This window comes from Gadus chalcogrammus, chromosome 18 (genome assembly GCF_026213295.1).
Source record: "Gadus chalcogrammus isolate NIFS_2021 chromosome 18, NIFS_Gcha_1.0, whole genome shotgun sequence".
Taxonomy (NCBI): Eukaryota; Metazoa; Chordata; class Actinopteri; order Gadiformes; family Gadidae; genus Gadus; species Gadus chalcogrammus.
Window position 1 is genome coordinate 15,061,091 of NC_079429.1, and position 20,000 is coordinate 15,081,090.

Here is a 20,000-nt window from a genome sequence, read left to right on the forward strand (position 1 = left end):
GAGAGCTGAAGTTCCTCTTGAACGCCCCCGTCTGCATCAATGGTAATACCGTTAATAATCCTCTCTTTTCATTCTTATATTCTAACATTAAATCATTACGTTGTTTGAATCATGCTCATCTTTATTATCATCATCATTTTAGATGTTTTCTAATTTTAGTCAAATTTATAGATCAAGTAAGAAATAACAAAACCTTTTACTGTGATTTACTGTAATGTCACCTTGAACGGCTGGTTCTATTGGGTGCTGGGGCTGCATGGCAACTGATTATTAGTTCTTTAGCCACACCACCTAATGTTCATGTATAAATCACCAAGTCGACCAAATGAGCAGATCATCATCAGAGCCTCGGACGTTTCCAGAAGCATATTGAGCTAGTGTGGAGTGATTGACGAGTGACATATTATACATGTAGCATGCCCACTCAATATGTGTTCCTTTGGGCTTAAGACCTTAACAGCCCAAAGACGACGAACTGAGAAAATAAACATCAGCGGATTTCCAGACAAACGCTGACACACACGTCAGGTGAAATGCATCACATGCACACAGTGCATTTAAAGGGCCCTAACGGCCTGGATGGTTGATAACAGAGGTGGTAGTGAACCCAATAAAGAAGGTTACAATGGTAGATGGTGGTGGACTACATTTCCCTTTTACTGCTGTATATTTGGTTTACATTTTGTCTTTTCACATTAGACACCCAGCGTTTATATAGAGCGATAGAGATCAATCAACTTTGAGTTATTTCAAAACATCCATATGACATTCAACTATTGCCTAGCCGAGAATACACACCATATAGCTACCTCTGAATACTCAAAATACTAATGGGTCATTTAGGAGTGTCTGCACTTCTGCAAGGGGAGGAGCAGGGATAAGGGGCATCTAGCTTAAGGATTCTTCCACTTTTGGCTGCAGACATTGAGGGGTCGAACCAAGTGCCTTTTACCTAGAAGTCAAGCACCCCTCACGCTACACTTTCCGGTCCCATTATCCTTAACACTGCCTGGATCTCATTCCCTTGACCTACGGCCAAAGATAATCTTGGACTGAGCAGGAATTCTGCGTCTTTCTGCGATTCTGCTAATCCTGGCTTTGATGAGCGTGCACGAGTCAGCACGGGCGCTCCTCTGGGGCGGGACTGCAACACGGCCCGGGTCACATCCTCTGGGGGGCAAGAGGCGCGACTCAAACGCAAGACATTGCAGAGCCAATCAGCAGGCGCACAGCTGGCCAAGGGAGATATATTTATTGATTCAGCAAGAGGAGAGATGAGGGGAGGGGGGCACTGAAGGAGACAAGAGGACTCAGGGAAGAGGAACAGAGAGATGGGGAGGGGGTGAGACAGAGAGAGAGATTGAGAGAGAGGGGGGGAGAGAGAGAGGGGGGGAGAGAGAGAGAGAGAGGGGGGGGGGGAGAGAGAGAGAGAGAGAGAGAGAGAGAGAGAGAGAGAGAGAGAGAGAGAGAGAGAGAGAGAGAGAGATAGAGACAGAGAGAGAGAGAGAGAGAGAGAGAGAGAGAGAGAGAGAGAGAGAGAGAGAGAGAGAGAGAAGGGGGGAGAGACAGAGAGAATGGAGGGGCGATACAGAGAGAGACGTGTGGCTGAAAAGGGCAGAAAGATAGGGGGAGGGTGAGGACGGGCAGAGGAAAGTAAAAATGAAATTATAGAGGCAGGCAAATAAGAGGATGAGAGAGAGCGAGTGAGAGAGCGAGTGAATAAGAGAGAGAGAGAGACAGAGTGAGAGAGAGAGAGAGAGAGAGAGAGAGAGAGAGAGAGAGAGAGAGAGAGAGAGAGAGAGAGAGAGAGAGAGAGAGAGAGAGAGAGAGAGAGAGAAAGAGAGAGAGAGAGAGAGAGAGAGAGAGAGAGAGTGAGAGAGAGAGAGAGAGAGAGAGAGAGAGAGAGAGAGAGAGAGAGAGTGAGAGAGAGAGAGAGAGAGAGAGAGAGAGAGAGAGAGAGAGCGAGCTATAAAAACGAACTACGAACCAATTTTAGGACTTGTTCTGGAATCCATGATCAGTCACTGTCCCTAGGTCTGAGTCTCTCTGCTCCTATCAGAGCGCGTCTCCAAGCCTGCCGTTAATCAAACCACTGCTAGCGTTCCTCCTCTCTCCCGCTCTCTCTCCTGGTTGTACAGAGAGCGTTCATAGGCCCAGCACAGCCACCATCTCCTCCTCGTTATCCTCCCCAACACTGTCACACCAGGCCTAGTCTTCTGACACACACGACAAAGGCTTTGAGCTTCTGCATTTCACGCTGCCATCCACAAGATTCTCTCTATCCTAAGCCTATTCTCCCTGCATTCAGACTGGCCTACACATCCATCATATACAACACCTCACACAACACCACACATCAAAGGTTAAATAACAAAATGCTTGAGTCTGGCTTTTTGTTTGTTATAAAGATGACCTATAATCATTGTTAATAGCTACAGTACAGACCATCATCATCATAACATTATTGGGGCATAAGTTCAGGACTAATCATTGTTACTAACCAGTTAGACCAGCCGTTACCATTACAATGAAGACCAGCAGCTAGTGTCAATAGTTAGGGCTATTATCTGTATTATCTGTCATATATATATATAAATCTATATCTATATATATATATATATATATATATATATATATACTTGATCACTGGGCACTTCTGTTTGTTTTTTACATTGCACGCAGGCTTTAATATACTGTGAAGTACTGGCACTGGGCCACTTTATAATTTATACTGTTTATACAGTTTGTCCTGTTTGCCCCGTTTGTTCTGTTTGGCCTTGCTTAGCATTTACTTTTGCATCTATTTTTGTTTTCCTAAGCACTACTTTGTGTTTGATTGTTATGCATTATATCCTGTGCCTTCCACTGCTGCCGTGCTGTAACAGAGGGAACTCCCCTCCGGGGGATTAATAAAGTTCTATCCATCCTTCATTCAGACGCAAGTAGCCTTAGTTAAGGCTAGCATCTAGCCACAGTTCAGGGCAGCAGCTTGTCTTAAATCAGACTAGTAGCTAGCGCAATCTGTAGCACAAACAGCCTGTTTGTGAAGGCCATGTGGAAGCTAATGTGTCATTTATCTAACGGGCCTAACGGCCTGTAGATTGTTGGTTTGATTCTAAAAGAGAATTGTAATATAATTCTTATTTATATGACTAGTTCCTAATTCTCTTAATGCTTGTATATTTTTTTCTTCATTTGATTTGAATCTCAGTGGCTAGTTCAACTCCATATCATTCAGTATGAGAAGTCCCTTCGGATCGTTTTATTACATTTACAGGAATTCATATGAATGAGTTTTGGACAGACTAATGCGGCGGGCCTCCAACTTCCACCCTCAAAGTGCCAAATATCGATCGTTTTAGCTGCTGGTTGCAAAAAATCCCAAGCAATGGCGGCCCTCATATCCTGAAATCGGAGGCTTTATAACCGCTGTCTTATCTAATGGGTGATGTTATGGACATCATATTTCTTTTTCAGTCTATGAGATTGCGTACCCTCAGACATTTAATCAAGCATACGCTCAGACCTTGAGCTAGCCTTTGAGCACGCTAGCAGCTAGGCTAAGTTGAGTTGTCAGCAATGGGCCTAGTGTTCTTACCTTGCCATTGCAGGGTTGCGTGGAGAGTTCAGAAGAGCACCACAGATGTGCCCCCAGTTTACAGGTTTTACAGCGAATACCCTGCTTGGAGTTCCCTGCACAAAAACAGAATGTCAGGTAAATACTCGCCAATACTCACAACGTTGTATGTACAAGTGTGGACATATAGTCATGTTGTGGAAAGCTAAAGGCCAATCAAATCACATCATGGTACTTTGTGACGGTGTTTGCATCAAAGGTTCTCTTTGTGAATTTGAGCATAGACAGGAAAAGATCAGTAAATTCAGTGATAGCTGATATCTAGTGATCTTTATAATGTGAAGATGACAAATAATATGCAAAAATCCTCAACTAGTGCTCCATAAATGATCCGTAAAACGTAGTAGGAAAGAAAAAGTGAGCCGTCTGTTGTCTTGACAGCGGTGACAGCAGTGTACCAATGGCGGCTATTCCACACAGTTTGCTCGGACGTTGTTGTGTGTCACAGGCATCGATAATGACCCTTTTTGTTTGTGTCTGACGACAGCATAACTGTTAAACCTAATAATATGGGTTCAGGGTTTCAGACCAGTTCACATCAACTCCAGGGCAGATCAGTCCAGGTCCTAACCGGGTCACCTACCTTGGATCATCTGCTTGCATCTCTCGCAGCAGGTGGGCTTGCGGAAGACGTGGTCCTGGAAGCAGTGCGTCTTGACGGGCCGCAGCAGGACCTGGGCGGGGCCCGGCGCGGGGGCGAGGGTCGCCGACGGGCTGGTGTTGGGGGAGCAGGACGACAGCGAGGGGTCGGGGCTGGCCGAGGAGGAGAGCGACGGCGACCTCTCGTAGGCCAGCGGGCTCTCCGGGAACGGCGGCGGCGGCGGCGAGGACAACGGGGGCGGCGGATTGGCCGTGATGACGGGCGGGAGTCTGAGGTTGTTGTTGTTGCCTCGCTGGAAGAAGTTGTCCACGCTCTTGCTGCGCATCACGGATTTGAAGGACAGGGACCGCTTCAGGCGCTGCAGCTGGAGGACATGGAGACACGGGGGGGGCTTTTATAATCCTCATTCGCCGCTCACTCGACTCTTTGGTAGCCGTGCAAACGCAACCGAAATGCATTACGAATGCTACCTGGATTGGGGAAATGGAATTCATATTCAGATATTACTCATTGAGTTTTCATGGTCTTCATAGATTCTAGAAAGCTTTCCCTCCCAACCAACATGGCTACCAGGCGACAAGGTATACTTAACCTACAGGGACAGGCTAATCTTATAATAATGAGTGAAACTGGAGTTGAACCGGCAACACAGAACATCCTTAAATAGATTCCTGCTAAACAAGCATTATATTGAGAAGCACAGAAAAGAGCAGATAAGGAATACTTGTCCAATGATGGTATGAGATAAGATTATTCCATGAAGATCAGAAGATGGATTCCAGCAACATCCCTTAACGCGATCACAGCTCTCGATTCTTTTAGCAACATTTGGCAAAACAAAAGGCCAGAGTGGTGAGTGCAGCTTCTGAGACAGTGAACAGCGTTGCTCTGAAGGATCGAAGCACTCAAACGGGCGTGCGAAAGGTCAAACACTACACGATATGAAAGCTGAAGCGGCGCCATTTATAGCCTAACAAAAACAATGCGTAACAAGAAGTGGAAATCAATTCTAGAGGGCAACGTGGTGCTGCCGAGCAGGCTGACTGGGCAAAGAGGCCCCTGGACAACAAGGGGCCCCAGACCACCAAGGGCCCCAGACCACCAAGGGGCCTAAGACCACCAAGGGGCCCAGACCAGGAGCCCCAGACCACCAAGGAACCCCAGACCACCAAGGGACCCCAGACCACCAAGGGCCCCAGACCACCAAGAGGCCCAGACCAGGGGCCCCAGACCACCAAGGGCCCCAGACCAGGGGCCCCAGACCACCAAGGGCCCCAGACCAGGGGCCCCAGACCACCAAGGGCCCCAGACCAGGGGCCCCAGACCACCAAGGAACCCCAGACCACCAAGGGCCCCAGACCACCAAGGGACCCCAGACCACCAAGGGACCCAGACCACCAAGGGACCCCAGACCACCAAGGGCCCCAGACCACCAAGGGACCCCAGACCACCAAGGGACCCAGACCACCAAGGGCCCCAGACCACCAAGGGGCCCCAGACCACCAAGGGGCCCCAGACCACCAAGGGCCCCAGACCACCAAGGGCCCCAGACCACCAAGGGGCCCCAGACCACCAAGAGGCCCCAGACCACCAAGAGGCCCCAGACCACCAATAGGCCCCAGACCAGGGGCCCCAGACCAGGGGCCCCAGACCACCAAGGGGCCCAAGACCACCAGGGGGCCCCAGATGGTGGTCTGGGGCCTCTTGGTGGTCTGGGGCCCCTGCACCACCTGTCAAATGTCACCAATTGAACCCTTGTTGTATCCCTTCTTTTGTAGTCTGCCTTCTTGTACAACCACCGAGGTGTCTCTGGAGCTGGAGGCGTTGGGCACTCGTTGTGCTCTGCCAAGGCAAGAGGGCACCACTAGTGCCATGGCAGTGTATGTCACTGTATACTCTTCTACAAAGGGATAGGCTGTAATTAAATGCATGGGATTGTTTGTAGCTGTCATCATGCATTACAGACTTATATAGATCATTGTACATTATTCTTTTAAATTCATATATTAGTACATATGACACGTCAGGAACAAATATTATATTGAATGGCTGCCGAAACTCTATAGAATGTACATTGAGTTTTGGAAGCCATTCAATTCCCACCCTAAATGTGTCAAATATATGGGTCACTTCAACACCTGGTTGCAAACACTTCAAGCGATTGCGGTGCCCATATTGTTCAAACCCAATGTCCTCAATCTACCTGTAGTCATCCTTGAACAAGATTAATTTAGGACTTCCATGAGTCCATGATCAGTCCCTGTCCCTAGGTCTGAGTCTCTCTGCTCCTATCAGAGCGCGTCTCCAAGCCTGCCGTGAATCAAACCACTTCTAGCGTTCCTCCTCTCTCCCTCTCTCTCTCCTGGTTGTACAGAGAGTGTTCATAGGCCCAGCATAGCCACCATCTCCTCCTCGTTATCCTCCCCAATCCTTCACACCAGGCCTAGTCTTCTGACACTTAGCTGCTCCTAAACAACGAGTTGGTAAAAGGTCCAGGAACAAGTTCTCCTCTCTCTGACCTCTGTCTGACCTTGCCCCCCTGTCACCACCTTTTTTTTTCTGTGTGATGGAACGAGAAGTTTCCATCCCAAGCGAATTCTCATAAATCAATGGCCTTCCCAATTCCCATTTGATTTATTTTGATTGAGTGGACTGCACCTTGACATTTTACGCTGAGATGCGCGACCCACAAGCTCTCATTCTATCTCCCATCCACAAAGAGAATCACTACGCTATGCCTGAATAAAATAAATCACACTCAAGACTCAACTGTACTTGTTTAAATAAACATTGGTGTAAATGATATCCAAACGAAAGTACTGCTATTATAATACATCTCAAATTCTATTGATTTCCCAGCACGATTCATTTGGGGTAATAATACCGTTAAGCCTTATCATTCATTCAGATTAGATCAATAATTGTGCATGTAAGGTGACACAAGAGCATCTGAACTTCCTCATCAGAGCATGAGCGTTGAAAGATGATGATGGACAACGGGAAATGACAGGACGGTCACTGAGGCTCTCCTAATGACACTTTACAGGAAGCGAGTCAGTCAATGAGCTCCGCTATATGGGGAAAATAATTGCTTGCCGTGCCCCCGTACGTCAATAGAACGACCTATGGAACAGGTTGTTTCCTCCTATATTCCTCGACCATCCTGTACAGCTAGGCCGACTTCAAACTGTCAATGCCACTACCTGTGATAAACAGATCTGAGCAGCTAATCGTAGTATTGTGTAAGAGTAAAGGTTATTCCACCAAAATCACAACAACAAGCCATTAATGCTCACAAATTATTATTAATTCATTCATTCATTTAATATTATTATTAATTATTATTATTGCTATTATTATTGCTATTATTATTATTATTATTGTTATTGCTATAGCAAGCAGAATCTCAGGAGAGGACCAGAGTACCATCTGATACAAATACCATCAGTATGGTAGTCACTGATGGTATATGTCAATGTATAGGTCAATGTCATGGTATGTTATTAAGTCCCAATTACCAAAATTGCTAGCATAACCTGCCATCATTTGAAGTCCAGTGTAAAGCAAGAAGACTCTGTGCAGTCATTTACTTTACTTTACCAATGCAAGACCTAGTATGAAGTATATTTTAAAATGTAACATCATTCTCTCAAGATGTTCATTTGAATAAATGTCTAGTATTGTATCACAATTAAAATAAGAGCTTATTGCTGGATAAGGCAACACCATGGCTGTTGGAGCTTACGTCCTGCTGACGAACCCTTGCCTTTGCAGTCTTATGAATGCTAGGAACTCTCCGTTGGGGGCAATTTTCCCGCCATGTTAACGGCACCGTTTTTGGCGGGTTTTCCATCACCCAGCAGTGGTTGTTCCGCCAGCAGCAGACTCTTCCGCCCACTCGTGTGTGTGGCGCCGTCCTGGTTCCTTTAAACCTCCCCCAGTTATTTTAAATACGTGGTGAAGACACAGTCGCAGGCAGGAAGAAAACGACAAGTTCAAATAGAGTTAAACTTTTTTTTTTTTTTAATAACATGAATTCTGATGGGGCCAAGTAGTCAAGCAGGAGAATACGAAGGAGAGCCATTAAAGCGACGGTCGACTCCTCTATCCCCCCAAGACAACTGTTGAGGAAGCTTCTCGCTAATGGGTCAACAGAGAGCGCTCTCTTCATCACTCACACTAATTGGCGATGGTGACTCTGTAGCTTAAGGGAGGACAAGGAAGAAAAAGAGGGACCTGTTCAACATTATTGATTAGGTTCTCAGCAGAACCAGGTCAGAATGGCTGCTCCAGGAATCCATCGGAAAAGAAGATATGGAGAGTAAAGAAGGGAGGCAACACAAAAGGATCCACTGTGCTGAAGTGTCGACGTTATTTAACCACAATACTGCTCGCATGTTTGGAGCTCTCTTTAAGATCAATGCAGAGTAACAGTTCCACATGTACAATAAAAAGATTATATTTATTCATAGAAGATGCTTTCATCTAAAACACAAAAAGTGATTTTCTAATTCATTCAGCAGGTAGGAGTTGCACATCCTCTCACGATTATGTACGTGTAAGTATGTCTGCAGACATTGGGGTTGAATGTTTACACATCCTTTCGTCTTATTGTAGATTATTGTGTATTACTGTAGAGTATCTTTTATTGTAGAGCATTGTGGCAAATGGATGGAAAGCTAATGATCATTACTAACAGGTCGCGACACACAGACGTCCTTGCCTATTCTCTTTTCTATTCGCTTCTTGCCTCCGGGCCAGTCCCACCCTCTGTGGCCCACCGTACAGAAGGATGACGGTCTATTCTTATGCAAACATTGACACTTATCACTAGCCATGCTTACCCAGGGGAACACTGCGGATAGCAAAGATGGACAACTTTCTTTATCAGATTTACACAATCACAGCCCAACCTTTACATTCAAAGTTCTGGGTTCAAGCCTCGATCCCCACAGTCTACCTGTTGGCATCCCAGAGCAAGATGTCCGACATGGATCTGAGAAGAATTCTCATGCATCCCTTCGGATAAAGCAAAATTAAATGCCATGCCTCTGTGTGTAGCGTCAAGCCTCGGCCATTGCAAAGAAAGATAAATAAATGCCGCCACCCATACCTGCTCCATAAGGAAATTAATCTCGTCATGTAAGATGATTTAAAGAAAAGATTGCAAAAACATCTGAATCCATTTAAGAGTTTTGCAGCCTAAGGTGCATTCCATTATCATTACTGATCTATTGGACACTTGGGGTTTTGAACACATTACAGTGACCCTGTTGAAAAGAGCACCTCTTCGCCCGAAACGCACTCCAATCCTCTCCACATAAGCAGATTTGTCCCAGGTCCCTCTGGTCTGGATCCTAATGGACGCTGGCAGCGAGTGAGTGCCAGGAGGGCGTCGCCCATTCCCTCCACCCTCGCTCTAAACACATTATCAGCGAGGTGGATATTACTCAGCACTTTTCTCACTGCATATCACAGTGCAGTTTGGGACTCAAACACATCCCAAAATATGTACTCAATATCTATATTTTTGTTATATTTATATATTTTTTAGAGTTTACACCTCACAGCGCATGGTATGGGGGAATGTTAACTTGAGCAATAACGACGAGAGGATGTGATCGAACCCTGATGTAAGCACGATGGTTTCATCGCTATAATCTAATAAAGGCTGTTTGACACCCAGCCGAAAAGGTACTGAGTTTGATCCCCAAATGTCCGCCACATGTCTACCTGTTGGCCTCCCTGAGCTATTAGGTTAATTACCTAATGAACTCTCTCAAGTCATACTAAATATGCAAAATAACTAAATAGTGACTGTACTATTTGGTGAAGATTAGCAATGAGGTCATGCCCTCAACCATCGGTGCGTCGAATTCAATAAAACTGTAAGCGATGACTTCGTCTTGTTTCCTCCGCTAAGCACATTACAAATATATTACAGGAGCAATCAGTGGATGCAATCAGCACTAATTGATTGCGCATCAATAGCTTCTGAGACGATAATACTGTATCACTCGGCGATAGCCGTCCATCCTGTACGTACACACAACGTTACTTCTGCAGTAAAAGACATTCGGTTGATGAAAATGCTTTAAAGGGGTGTAGTTAAGTCTGGCAGAGCTCTTCCGTCGGTGAACACAGAGAGCAGATAGACTCTAAAGGGAGTTATAGGGGGAACTGATACACTGTATTTAATAACATGAGAGAGTGCAAATATATTTGCGTGTGGGGAGAAAATGATGGACTACAACGTGGACCAATTTCCTCCGAAATAAATTGGGGAGGTTGAGCACAAATGTCATTAGTCACGGGATTCAGAAGAACGCAGTCAAAGCTGCAAGGTCTCCACAAACTCATCACAGAAACTGAGTTGATGTTGATAATGCATGACGTGCACATGAAGCTCTGATGTTGGAGACAGGCAGACCGTGACGGGGGCCCTTTAAGGTACAGTACGGTAGCATCTAGCAGCTCCACGGCTGTGGAGCCCTTTGAGACTGTGATGTCTCTGCGGTGAAGGGGAAAACGAATAAAGTTGACATGATTTGATGCTACGTCAGAAAATTCAAGTCATTCTACAAAACATGTGTTGAAATAGACAGGCTCTGAAACAGCTAGAGATGCGTCATTTACTGCTACTGACATTGACAGAGAGACAGACAGATAGACCGAGAGTCAGAGGGTCAGACTGACAGACAGACTGATGGATAGACACACAGAAAAGGAGGTTGTGTTATCGGGTGTTCCACAGACAGACAGACAGACAGAGGAGGAGGTTGTGTTGGATGGGGTTTTTTGAACACAGAGCTCCGAAGACGCTTTCTGGGAGGTTTCTAAAAATAGTCTGTTGTGAGGAACGCTTGGATAAATTAATGATTAAGGGTGTGTGTGTGTGTGCGTGTGTGTGTGTGTGTGTGTGTGTGTGTGTGTGTGTGTGTGTGTGTGTGTGTGTGTGTGTGTGTGTGTGTGTGTGTGTGTGTGTGTGTGTGTGTGTGTGTGTGAAATGTGGTTGTGCGTATGTGAGAGGGGGTTTGTTTGTGGGAATACACATGTGTGTGTGTATGTGTGTGTGTATGTGTGTGTGTGTGGTGTGTGTTTGTGTGTGTGCGTGTGTGTGTGTGTGTGTGTGTGTGTGTATGTGTGTGTGTATGTGTGTGTGTGGTGTGTGTTTGTGTATGTACATGTGTGTGTGTGTGCGTTTGTGTGTGTGTGTGTATGTGTGTGTGTGTGTGTGTGTGTGTGTGAAAGGAGGGTTGTGTGTGTACAAGGTGTGTTGGTGTGTGTTAGCCTGTGAATTTAGTGTGACAGTGTGTGTGTGTGTGTGTGTGTGTGTGTGTGTGTGTGTGTGTGTGTGTGTGTGTGTGTGTGTGTGTGTGTGTGTGTGTGTGTGTGTGTGTGTGTGTGTGTGTGTGTGTGCGTGCGTGCGTGTGTGTGTGTGTGTGTGTGTGCATGCTTGTGATGGGGGTTGTGCTCAGCAGCAGCATGTGAACAGCTAGAGTCAGCCTGTTTTCTCTGCTGGCAGCTTCACACCCACATTGTTCTCAGACACACACTTTATATACAAGCTCCGACACACACTTTATATACAAGCTCCGACACACACTTTATATACACTATTATGAGCAAACTTATATGCAAGATTATACAAACACTTAATATACAAGCTCATACGCACACTCTATATACAAGCTCATACACACACTCTATCTACAAGCTTAAACGCATACTTTATAAACAAGTACAGACAAACACTATAGATACACACTCTCAGACATACACTATATACAAGCTCAGACACACACATTATATACAAGCTCATACTCTATATACATGCTTACACGCACAATTTATAAACAAGCTCAGATACACAATTAACATGCAAACTCGGAAGCACACTTTACATATGCACTCCCAGACACACACTTTATATACAAGCTCACACACACTTTATATACAAGCTCAAACACACACTTTATAAACCAGCCGGTAAGGAGCAGGGTAGATTGATAGATACAGCCACGATAAGGCACAGCCTCATTGTCTGTCTGAGGGCCAGGCTAAAGGGGAGGTTGTTGTCTAATGTGTGTCTTTGATGCCCTTTAAGGCCCAATCCCATTTCTACCCCCTCCCCTTCCCCCTCCCCTTCCCCTTCCCCTTGCTTTGAAGGGGAAGGGGAAGGGGAGGGGGAAGGGGAGGGGGTAGAAATGGGATTGGGCCTTAGACTGTAACTGTGATAGGGCTGAAACAAACGCATCTTTACATAGTCTTAGTCATGTCATAAATTATTATTTTCTGCTGATTGATCATTGGATATTTCCTCTCAGAGATTACAGCAATGGCCCACCACAAGTAACCAGAGGGCCATGTGTTGAAATATTTTTCCCTACCTAACAAGCAACCAAGGAAAATGGAAGTATTATTGTATAATGATTCATGAATCAATGAATCATTATTCATCTTCATTGAATAATATGAAGATGAATTTATGAAAGCAGCAAATATTTGTAATTTGTACTTGATAGATTTATAAAAATTAATACATTTACATTAGAATTGAATGATTTAATGAGGATCAACAAATCGTTTATTCAAAGCGTTCGCAGCCTGAACTGTCATGAAGGGTAAACCTGGTGATAAAAAGAGACGCTCAGAAACAGTTAGACCAGGCGCCTCTACTGATATCTTCATTTAGATATATAATACCCTGATAGGTCCCAGAACGTAACTGATTCAAATTCATTCTCGCTTGCACATACCTCAGAGTTCAGATTGATTTTGGTGTTACTACCGGGTAATCATGTTCAAAGTGGAACGCCTACATCCAGCCCTCCTTGGGTACCTTGGTAACCAAATGAAAACACTCTATTGGTTAATCAGAAAGAAAGTGTCTGTCCTGCGTTCACCGTGAGCACATCCTTCAACTGGAACTATGACGACCAGCTCTCTCTCTACGCTGTTCACCAACATGTGTTATAATGGGCCAGGGCCATTTGGAAGAGGTACCGCCTGTTAAACCTGGCCCAAAAGATAAATATTTTACCACTATAAAAGGAAAGAAGCGATATGAAAGATGTGAGATTGGCGAGAGGATGGAAACTGTCCAATGAAGACTTAACTAGCTGGAGTGACGTTGATGGGTCATTATGGGAGTTGGGGGTAGGCTATATTTACTGCTGAGACAAACAGCCTCCTCAAGAAGAAACCGGGTGGTTATTCTACTGACGCAGCTCACAGATGCTGCTGACGCAGGTTAACATGGTACCTGGCAAAACAATGGCTAGCAAGCTGTGTTCAACCGGTTAGCATTCTACCAGCAGAGCTTATTGAAGAGAGCGAGCTTGTTCAATAGCAACCGGAGAGAGGCTAAGCAATGTAGAATGTATCAGGATGGCCTGCTGAGACTACCCTGATGTTTGCGTTTCGCAATGCATATCAGTCTGGCCTAAGCTGGCCAGCCATTGATTTCCAATCATCGTCGCTGCCATACGTTGTTCAAAAAACTCCTTCCAAACCATAGTGAAACTCGTGCTCTCTTTGTTCTTGTTCTAGTCCAGCTGTAAGTAAGTCAAATACATATTATTCTCTGAGAAAATACTTTTTCATGCAGATTTATTTTCATATTTGATCATGTTATTCATTAATTCGTTGTTTATTTACATTGCGGATAAAACCAGTTTTGATTGCTACACTTTCCTTGGGCACTACCCTCATGTTTTTGTAAATTTGTCAGCCTGCGACGCTGTTCTTTATGAACTGTTCTCCTTCCCCCCGAGAACTGATTGGTCAGGGCATATTTTCATCTTTGGAAAAAGGCTTTAACAGGCCCAAGGCCAGACCTCAGTAAAATGTGAACTACTGAGATTGGGATGGTCTCCCAAGGCCAGGTTAATTGAGCTAAATGCTTTAAATTGAGAATCTCTGTCAAGTTCAGATTTGTTTGCATTATTACCGGCTACAGTGCAATAACAACCCAACCGAACTGTTCCTGTAAATACCCAATCGTTTTCCAATAGACAATTGACAATTGTTTGTGTTTGTTTATAAAAGTTATAATTACACTGAGGCTACACAATGTCTATTGGTCGACCCATGAATATATATGATTCCATTGCCCCTGATGGCGTTTGACACAGCCAACATAGCCATGCTAGCATTGTAGTACAAAACGACACATGATGTGACAACGCTGAATGTACCATAATACATGTAAACTGTGGAGTGACTGGCTGTCTCGCTTGGCATGACGAGCAGCTACTGGGCAGCGGGGTCGGCTAACGTCTTGCTGAGGAAATGTGTAATGAATATTCATAGATAATTATCATATTAAATATTTTTGATGCATTTATACCTAATCGGTTCATGATTGTGTGAATAAAAGGGCATTAGAAGGCGTGTCTTTTAACCTGCATCAGCAAAATACAACATCACACAATACAAAAATATGTTTTTTTATAGAGCTGGTTTTCGTAAAAAACCCTGGTGTTGCTTCATATATTCAGCGCTTAAAATCTTAGTACTAGCAAATCTCTGCTACTAGCAAAATAAATCTGTTAGCATGCTGCTAGCACAAGATCAACCTGCTAGCATGCTGCTAGAGTAAGCTAAATATGATAGCACGCAGCTCTGTATTGTTGGATGGTTTGGCAATCATTGTAATCTCCAAAGCCGTCCCTTAAAGGCTTATTTGCACAAGAAGCTTTAGAAGTGAAGGTGACTTTAGTCCCTGGGTGACTTTAGTAATATTAGGAGGTTATTCTCATTCTTGTTTGAATTGTTTCAGTCTCTTCTCATCCTCTCTCTCTTTCTTAAGTATATCTTTGATATTGTCATTTTAAATTTCATATCTCTCTCCCTCTCCCTCTCCCTCCCTCCCTCCCCCCCTCCTTCCCTCTCCCTCTCCCTCTCTCCTCTCTCTCTCTCTCTCTCTCTCTCTCTCTCTCTCTCTCTCTCTCTCTCTCTCTCTCTCTCTCTCTCTCTCTTTCTCCCCTTTCCCATGTGTCTCTCTCTCCCTACAACAGTAATAAGTGTCATAGAAAATGTGGTTGTGATTGATCAGCTAGTCTGATGCCATAAATACTTTGCTGTCAGAAGTGTATTGGAAGTTGTAATGTAGTATGTATTTATTTGGAGGCTAAGCTTGATTGGAGCATACAGCCAGCAGTAGTAGTTCTCTGTACAGCATAACCAAATGCAATTCAGACAGCCAGTCAGGCAGTCAGTCAGTCAGTCAGTCAGTGAGACAACAAGAAGTCAGCCAATCAGGCAGTCACTCAGTCAGTCCGCTGTCCACCAGTCAGTCAAGCAACCAGTCATCCAGTCAGTCACCCAACCAGTCAAGCAACCAGCCAGCAAGCCAGCCTGCCAGCAAGCCTGTTTAGATGGGTTGTTTACTGCCGCACTTGCGCCCATTTCCCTGGCACTAAACCCTCCCAACCCGGCCAACAGGGGGGGGGGGGGGGGGGTAAGACAGAAGGTGAAATTATGACTTCAGGGATTTTTCTACGGCCGGCAACCATTCCCTCGCATCGTGGATCAATATTTCAACATTAATAGATTTTAGAAATGGATGCTCAAGAAAAATGTGGATCCAGTTCAAATTAAAGGGACAGTGGCCCTTATTTCCTTGTTTCATAGTGTACAGTACTGCTGGTAATTCACTGAAGGACCAGGTAGGGGTTAGGCCAACCCAGGCGTCCTGCTAAAAGATGACTCAGGTAGAGTGCAGATACCAGGGATCCATCCCAGCACCTCGTCAGTAGAGGAGGGTTGGGAGCCTAGAGGTAAGAGGGCAATATGGGTAGTATGGTGAGGTCTCTGCAGTAGCACCACACTCAGTCAGCCCCTTTCATCCATCCCGGATTCAATCCCTCTTGATTAATCAAACTGAACCGGGGCAGCAAGGGGTGAGGATCAGGACACTCATGTCCCAAACTTTCCCTGTGTCTCTCTCTGCAACTTTCCCTGTTTCTCTCTCTCTCCAATACCCTCTCTCTCTCAACCATTTTTAACAATGCCTCCACAGAATGAATACTTGCGTGACCTTTTCATCGGTACCCGCAGGGAATGAAACAGGCAAACCCCAGCAGTTCAGATAAGAAGCCACACATGACCATGTGTTCAGGGTCTGGGTTAGCTCATTTTTCAGTCTCGCCCCAGCGGAAAGATCCAGGTTCGATCCCTGCTGTTCTGAGCCTACCTGTAAGCATCTGTATGGAAGGTTCCTGTCCTCGATGTGCTCCTTAACCACCTGGTGGAACCACTTTCTACCATGAAGTAACCACCCGTAAGATCTGAAGAGAGCCAACGTGTAGAAGCTCGTGGTTCCACTGGCATTCGGTCACCAAGCCTCAGTTTGGATCTTTCTAAATGCTGGGATGCCATCTACTCTGTACATCATCACCCTATATACCCAAACATGGGTATATAGGGTGATGATGTACAGAGTAGCCCAGTGTTATATGGTGCGGTACATTGTGTAGTTTCCCCCCGCCATACACAGAGACCCTCAAAACAATATGGGGTCCACAGCCATGAAGGGAGATACGTGGGCATCTCTCGAGGATCTCTGGATTGTTGCTGGTTCAGAACAACTCTTACTCTGCCCTCAGGCTCAATTACCACCCAGACCAACAGTAGACAGAGGGGGGACGGGAATTTTACGTGCTTTGGCGATGTAAAGTATCATTCTTCCCATGAAAATAAAGCCCTTTCAATTGAATTGACAAAAAAGGGAGGGAGCAGAGTGAGAAAGAGGGAGCGAGTATAGTAGAGTCATAGCAGAGTGGCAGAGTAGAGTAGAGTAAAGTACAATAGAGAGGAGCAGAATATACTATAGAGTAGAAAAGGGTAAAGATGTTTAAAGTAGAGTAGAATTGAGCAGAGCAGAACAGAATAAAGAAAGGAAACTAGAGCAGAGAGTAGGGTGTGTAGAGTAGAGAGTGTAGAAGTGGAGTTTAGATCAGAGGGAGTAACTAGTGCATAGAGTAATGTAGGGTGGAATTCAGGACAGAGTACAGTAGAGCTAGAGGTATCAGTACCCCCCCCCCCCCCCCCCCCCCCCCACACCATTACTCTCCATCCCCTGCTGACGGGGGCATGTTTGTTTCCTCTCCTCCTCGCCTCGGTCTTTATGTCGCCGTGAGTTATGACCAGACCCCCCCCACCCCCGCCAGACCAAGCAAACTGCGAGCTGATTGGCTCGTAAATGAATATAACCCGGGTCCCGGTGTGCTGCCCGGCCGAGATAAAGACGACCACCTGTTACTTCACAATGGCCGCTGCTCACACACATACACCATCACATATTCAACAGCAAATGCCCACACACACACATACAAAAACACACACACTGACACACAAAGACACACACATTCATATACCAACACACACACAGCACCAAATATACATACACAAAACGCACACAGAAAATATACAAGCGTGCACACACACACACACACACACACACACACACACACACACGCACACACACAAGCAAATACAAACATATACAAACTTTCATATAGCAACAGCTGCAACACACAGCAAACACACACTATCACATACACACACAAACACACACACACGAATACACAAGCTCAAAACAAACACATTCAACACTGGAGATTGCTGTGTTGCAGTTTGAAACGATGCATTTGGGCATTTTGATTTGTTAAAGTTGAAAATCTTGATTTCATGGCTATTTCAGGTCAAAAGCAGCATTCAAATACCGTTCAAATATCGAAAAATCACAGAAACATTACAATAATTGTCATGGTTTAAAGACAAAATAAGTGTGTCCTTTAAATGGAAAAGTTCCGTAATGAAATACCTTCCTTTAATGGGAATTTTAAGCGGTGAGAGAAGGACTCAGATGAGGATGAATGTGACAGTAAACCCAACGGTTGATTTGCTGCGCAGGATGACAGCAGATCAACCACGAAATGCAACTTTGTGTTTTATTCTCATGACATTATTCCCCAGTCCGAAATCCGTTGAATGCTCACCCCTCCTCTATAGAACTGGCACATATTCAACACATCAAACGTGGATGTGTCTTTTCACGCTCCCGTCAGTAATCTATGATTTCTTAATCCAATAGTTACACGCGGTGTAATCGGATTTGAGTTCAAAGTGTGACGCAAGATTTCTCTGCCTGAGAGATCACCCCAGAAACAGAGGGACCTGAACGTAAACCGGAATTCACAAGAATACACTCCAAGATGATCAAAATCCTCGTGTGTTTTGGAAAATTAAAAGTGACACAAGAAGAAACCCAGGGCCAATTAGACTGATTGACGGTCTGTCAAAGTAGATCCATGTGCTTTTGGCTTCGTTACAGCCGGTTCAATCACAATGCAATGTTTCACATTTTTACAGTTGCTATAGTTGTATCTTACCTTGGATTCGGGTTGAGTCGGTGTGCTAACGTGGCCCCGGTAAGTGTCCCGGTTTTCCGAGTCGTTCTCCTTCTCGCTGATTTCGGTCATCGTGGGGTCAGGCTCCTTCTTTTGCCGAATGATAACCGCGGATCGGAGACGGAGAGAGTCCAATGTTGTCCTGATGCTTGCCTTAAGTGTTGTTGTTTTTCTGTGTAGTCCTACAACGTGACATCGGAAGAGATGCACCATGCACGGACTGACACGGTGCAGCCCTGAGCGCTGGCTCCGCTTCTACCGACGCCGCTCCGTGGCGGTGCCTGTCTGACGCGCTTTAGTGTGAGCAGGTCTGAGCTTGCATATGTGCTGCTCTGCTGTCATCCGTCATTGTCATATGTCCACAGAGAAAATGATGATCCAGTAAACCAATCGAATTAAACAATCGGAATGCAGCCGGGGGGAGGGGGTCGGGGGCCAGCGTGCGTCGACCGCAACTTCGCTCTTTACGACCCCCTAATAAATTCCTCTTCTTCCATCTGCCCCACGAGCGCGCGCTCTACCGAAACTTTGATGTCGAGCGGTTGGTCGACATGGGATGCGCGTGAAGGGGTGATGGTGTCTCAGAAGGAGTAAAGGCGGGGCTCTTCGCACAGGTGGAAATAGAACAAAGGGTGTGTGTGTGTGCGTGCGGTTGTGCATATAAGTGTGCGTGCTTGCGTCTGTGTGTGTGTGTGTGTGTGTGTGTGTGTGTGTGTGTGTGTGTGTGTGTGTGTGTGTGTGTGTGTGTGTGTGTGTGTGTGTGTGTGCATGTGTGTGTGCGAGTGTGTGTGCCTGTGTGTCTGCGTGCATGCATGCGTGAGTGCATGTGCGTACGTGTGTGTCAGTGTGTGCATTGTTTGTGTGGGTGTGTGGTGCGCGCGCGTGTGTGAGTGCGTTTGTGTATTCGTGTGTGTGTTCGTGTGTATGTGTGTGTGTGTGTGTGTGTGTGTGTGTGTGTGTGTGTGTGTGTGTGTGTGTGTGTGTGTGTGTGTGTGTGTGTGTGTGTGTGTGTGTGTGTGTGTGTGTGTTACAAGCGGGCAGGTGCTATTTCAGCACCACGCGCATGTGAACAGCGCCGGACGGCGCGTCACCTCTCGTTCACCTCTCCTCGTCTCTCTCGCGACTCTTCCTATTTCCCCTCGAAACTAACTTTTTTCGATATTTATTCCTGAAACATGATGACACTAATGGCACAGCACAGCCACACTTCTTAAACAGACATTTGAACTGTGATAGAATACAATGAATACAATTTATAAATTAATAAATGTAAATCTAAAAAATATTTATTTACTTATTTCATAAAATATTACCAAAGATAGACTATTTGAAAGTATCATTACGT

The 20,000-nt window shown here is 45.4% G+C and overlaps 1 protein-coding gene across 1 annotated transcript in view; it reads right to left on the reverse strand.

The window, feature by feature from the left end:
- The window catches only part of LOC130371650 (SH3 and cysteine-rich domain-containing protein 2-like), a 24,301-nt gene extending 5,574 nt beyond the window's left edge, over positions 1-18,727 (reverse strand). Inside the window, exons 1-4 of the mRNA XM_056577496.1 lie at positions 18,638-18,727; positions 4,221-4,602; positions 3,599-3,693; positions 1-31 (exon numbers count right to left, since the gene is read on the reverse strand). The exon at positions 1-31 is cut by the window's left edge and continues 54 nt beyond it. Of these exons, the coding sequence (XP_056433471.1) occupies positions 1-31; positions 3,599-3,693; positions 4,221-4,602; positions 18,638-18,727 (598 nt within the window). The remainder of the gene's footprint in view (positions 32-3,598; positions 3,694-4,220; positions 4,603-18,637) is intronic.
- Positions 18,728-20,000: the final 1,273 nt, after the last annotated feature.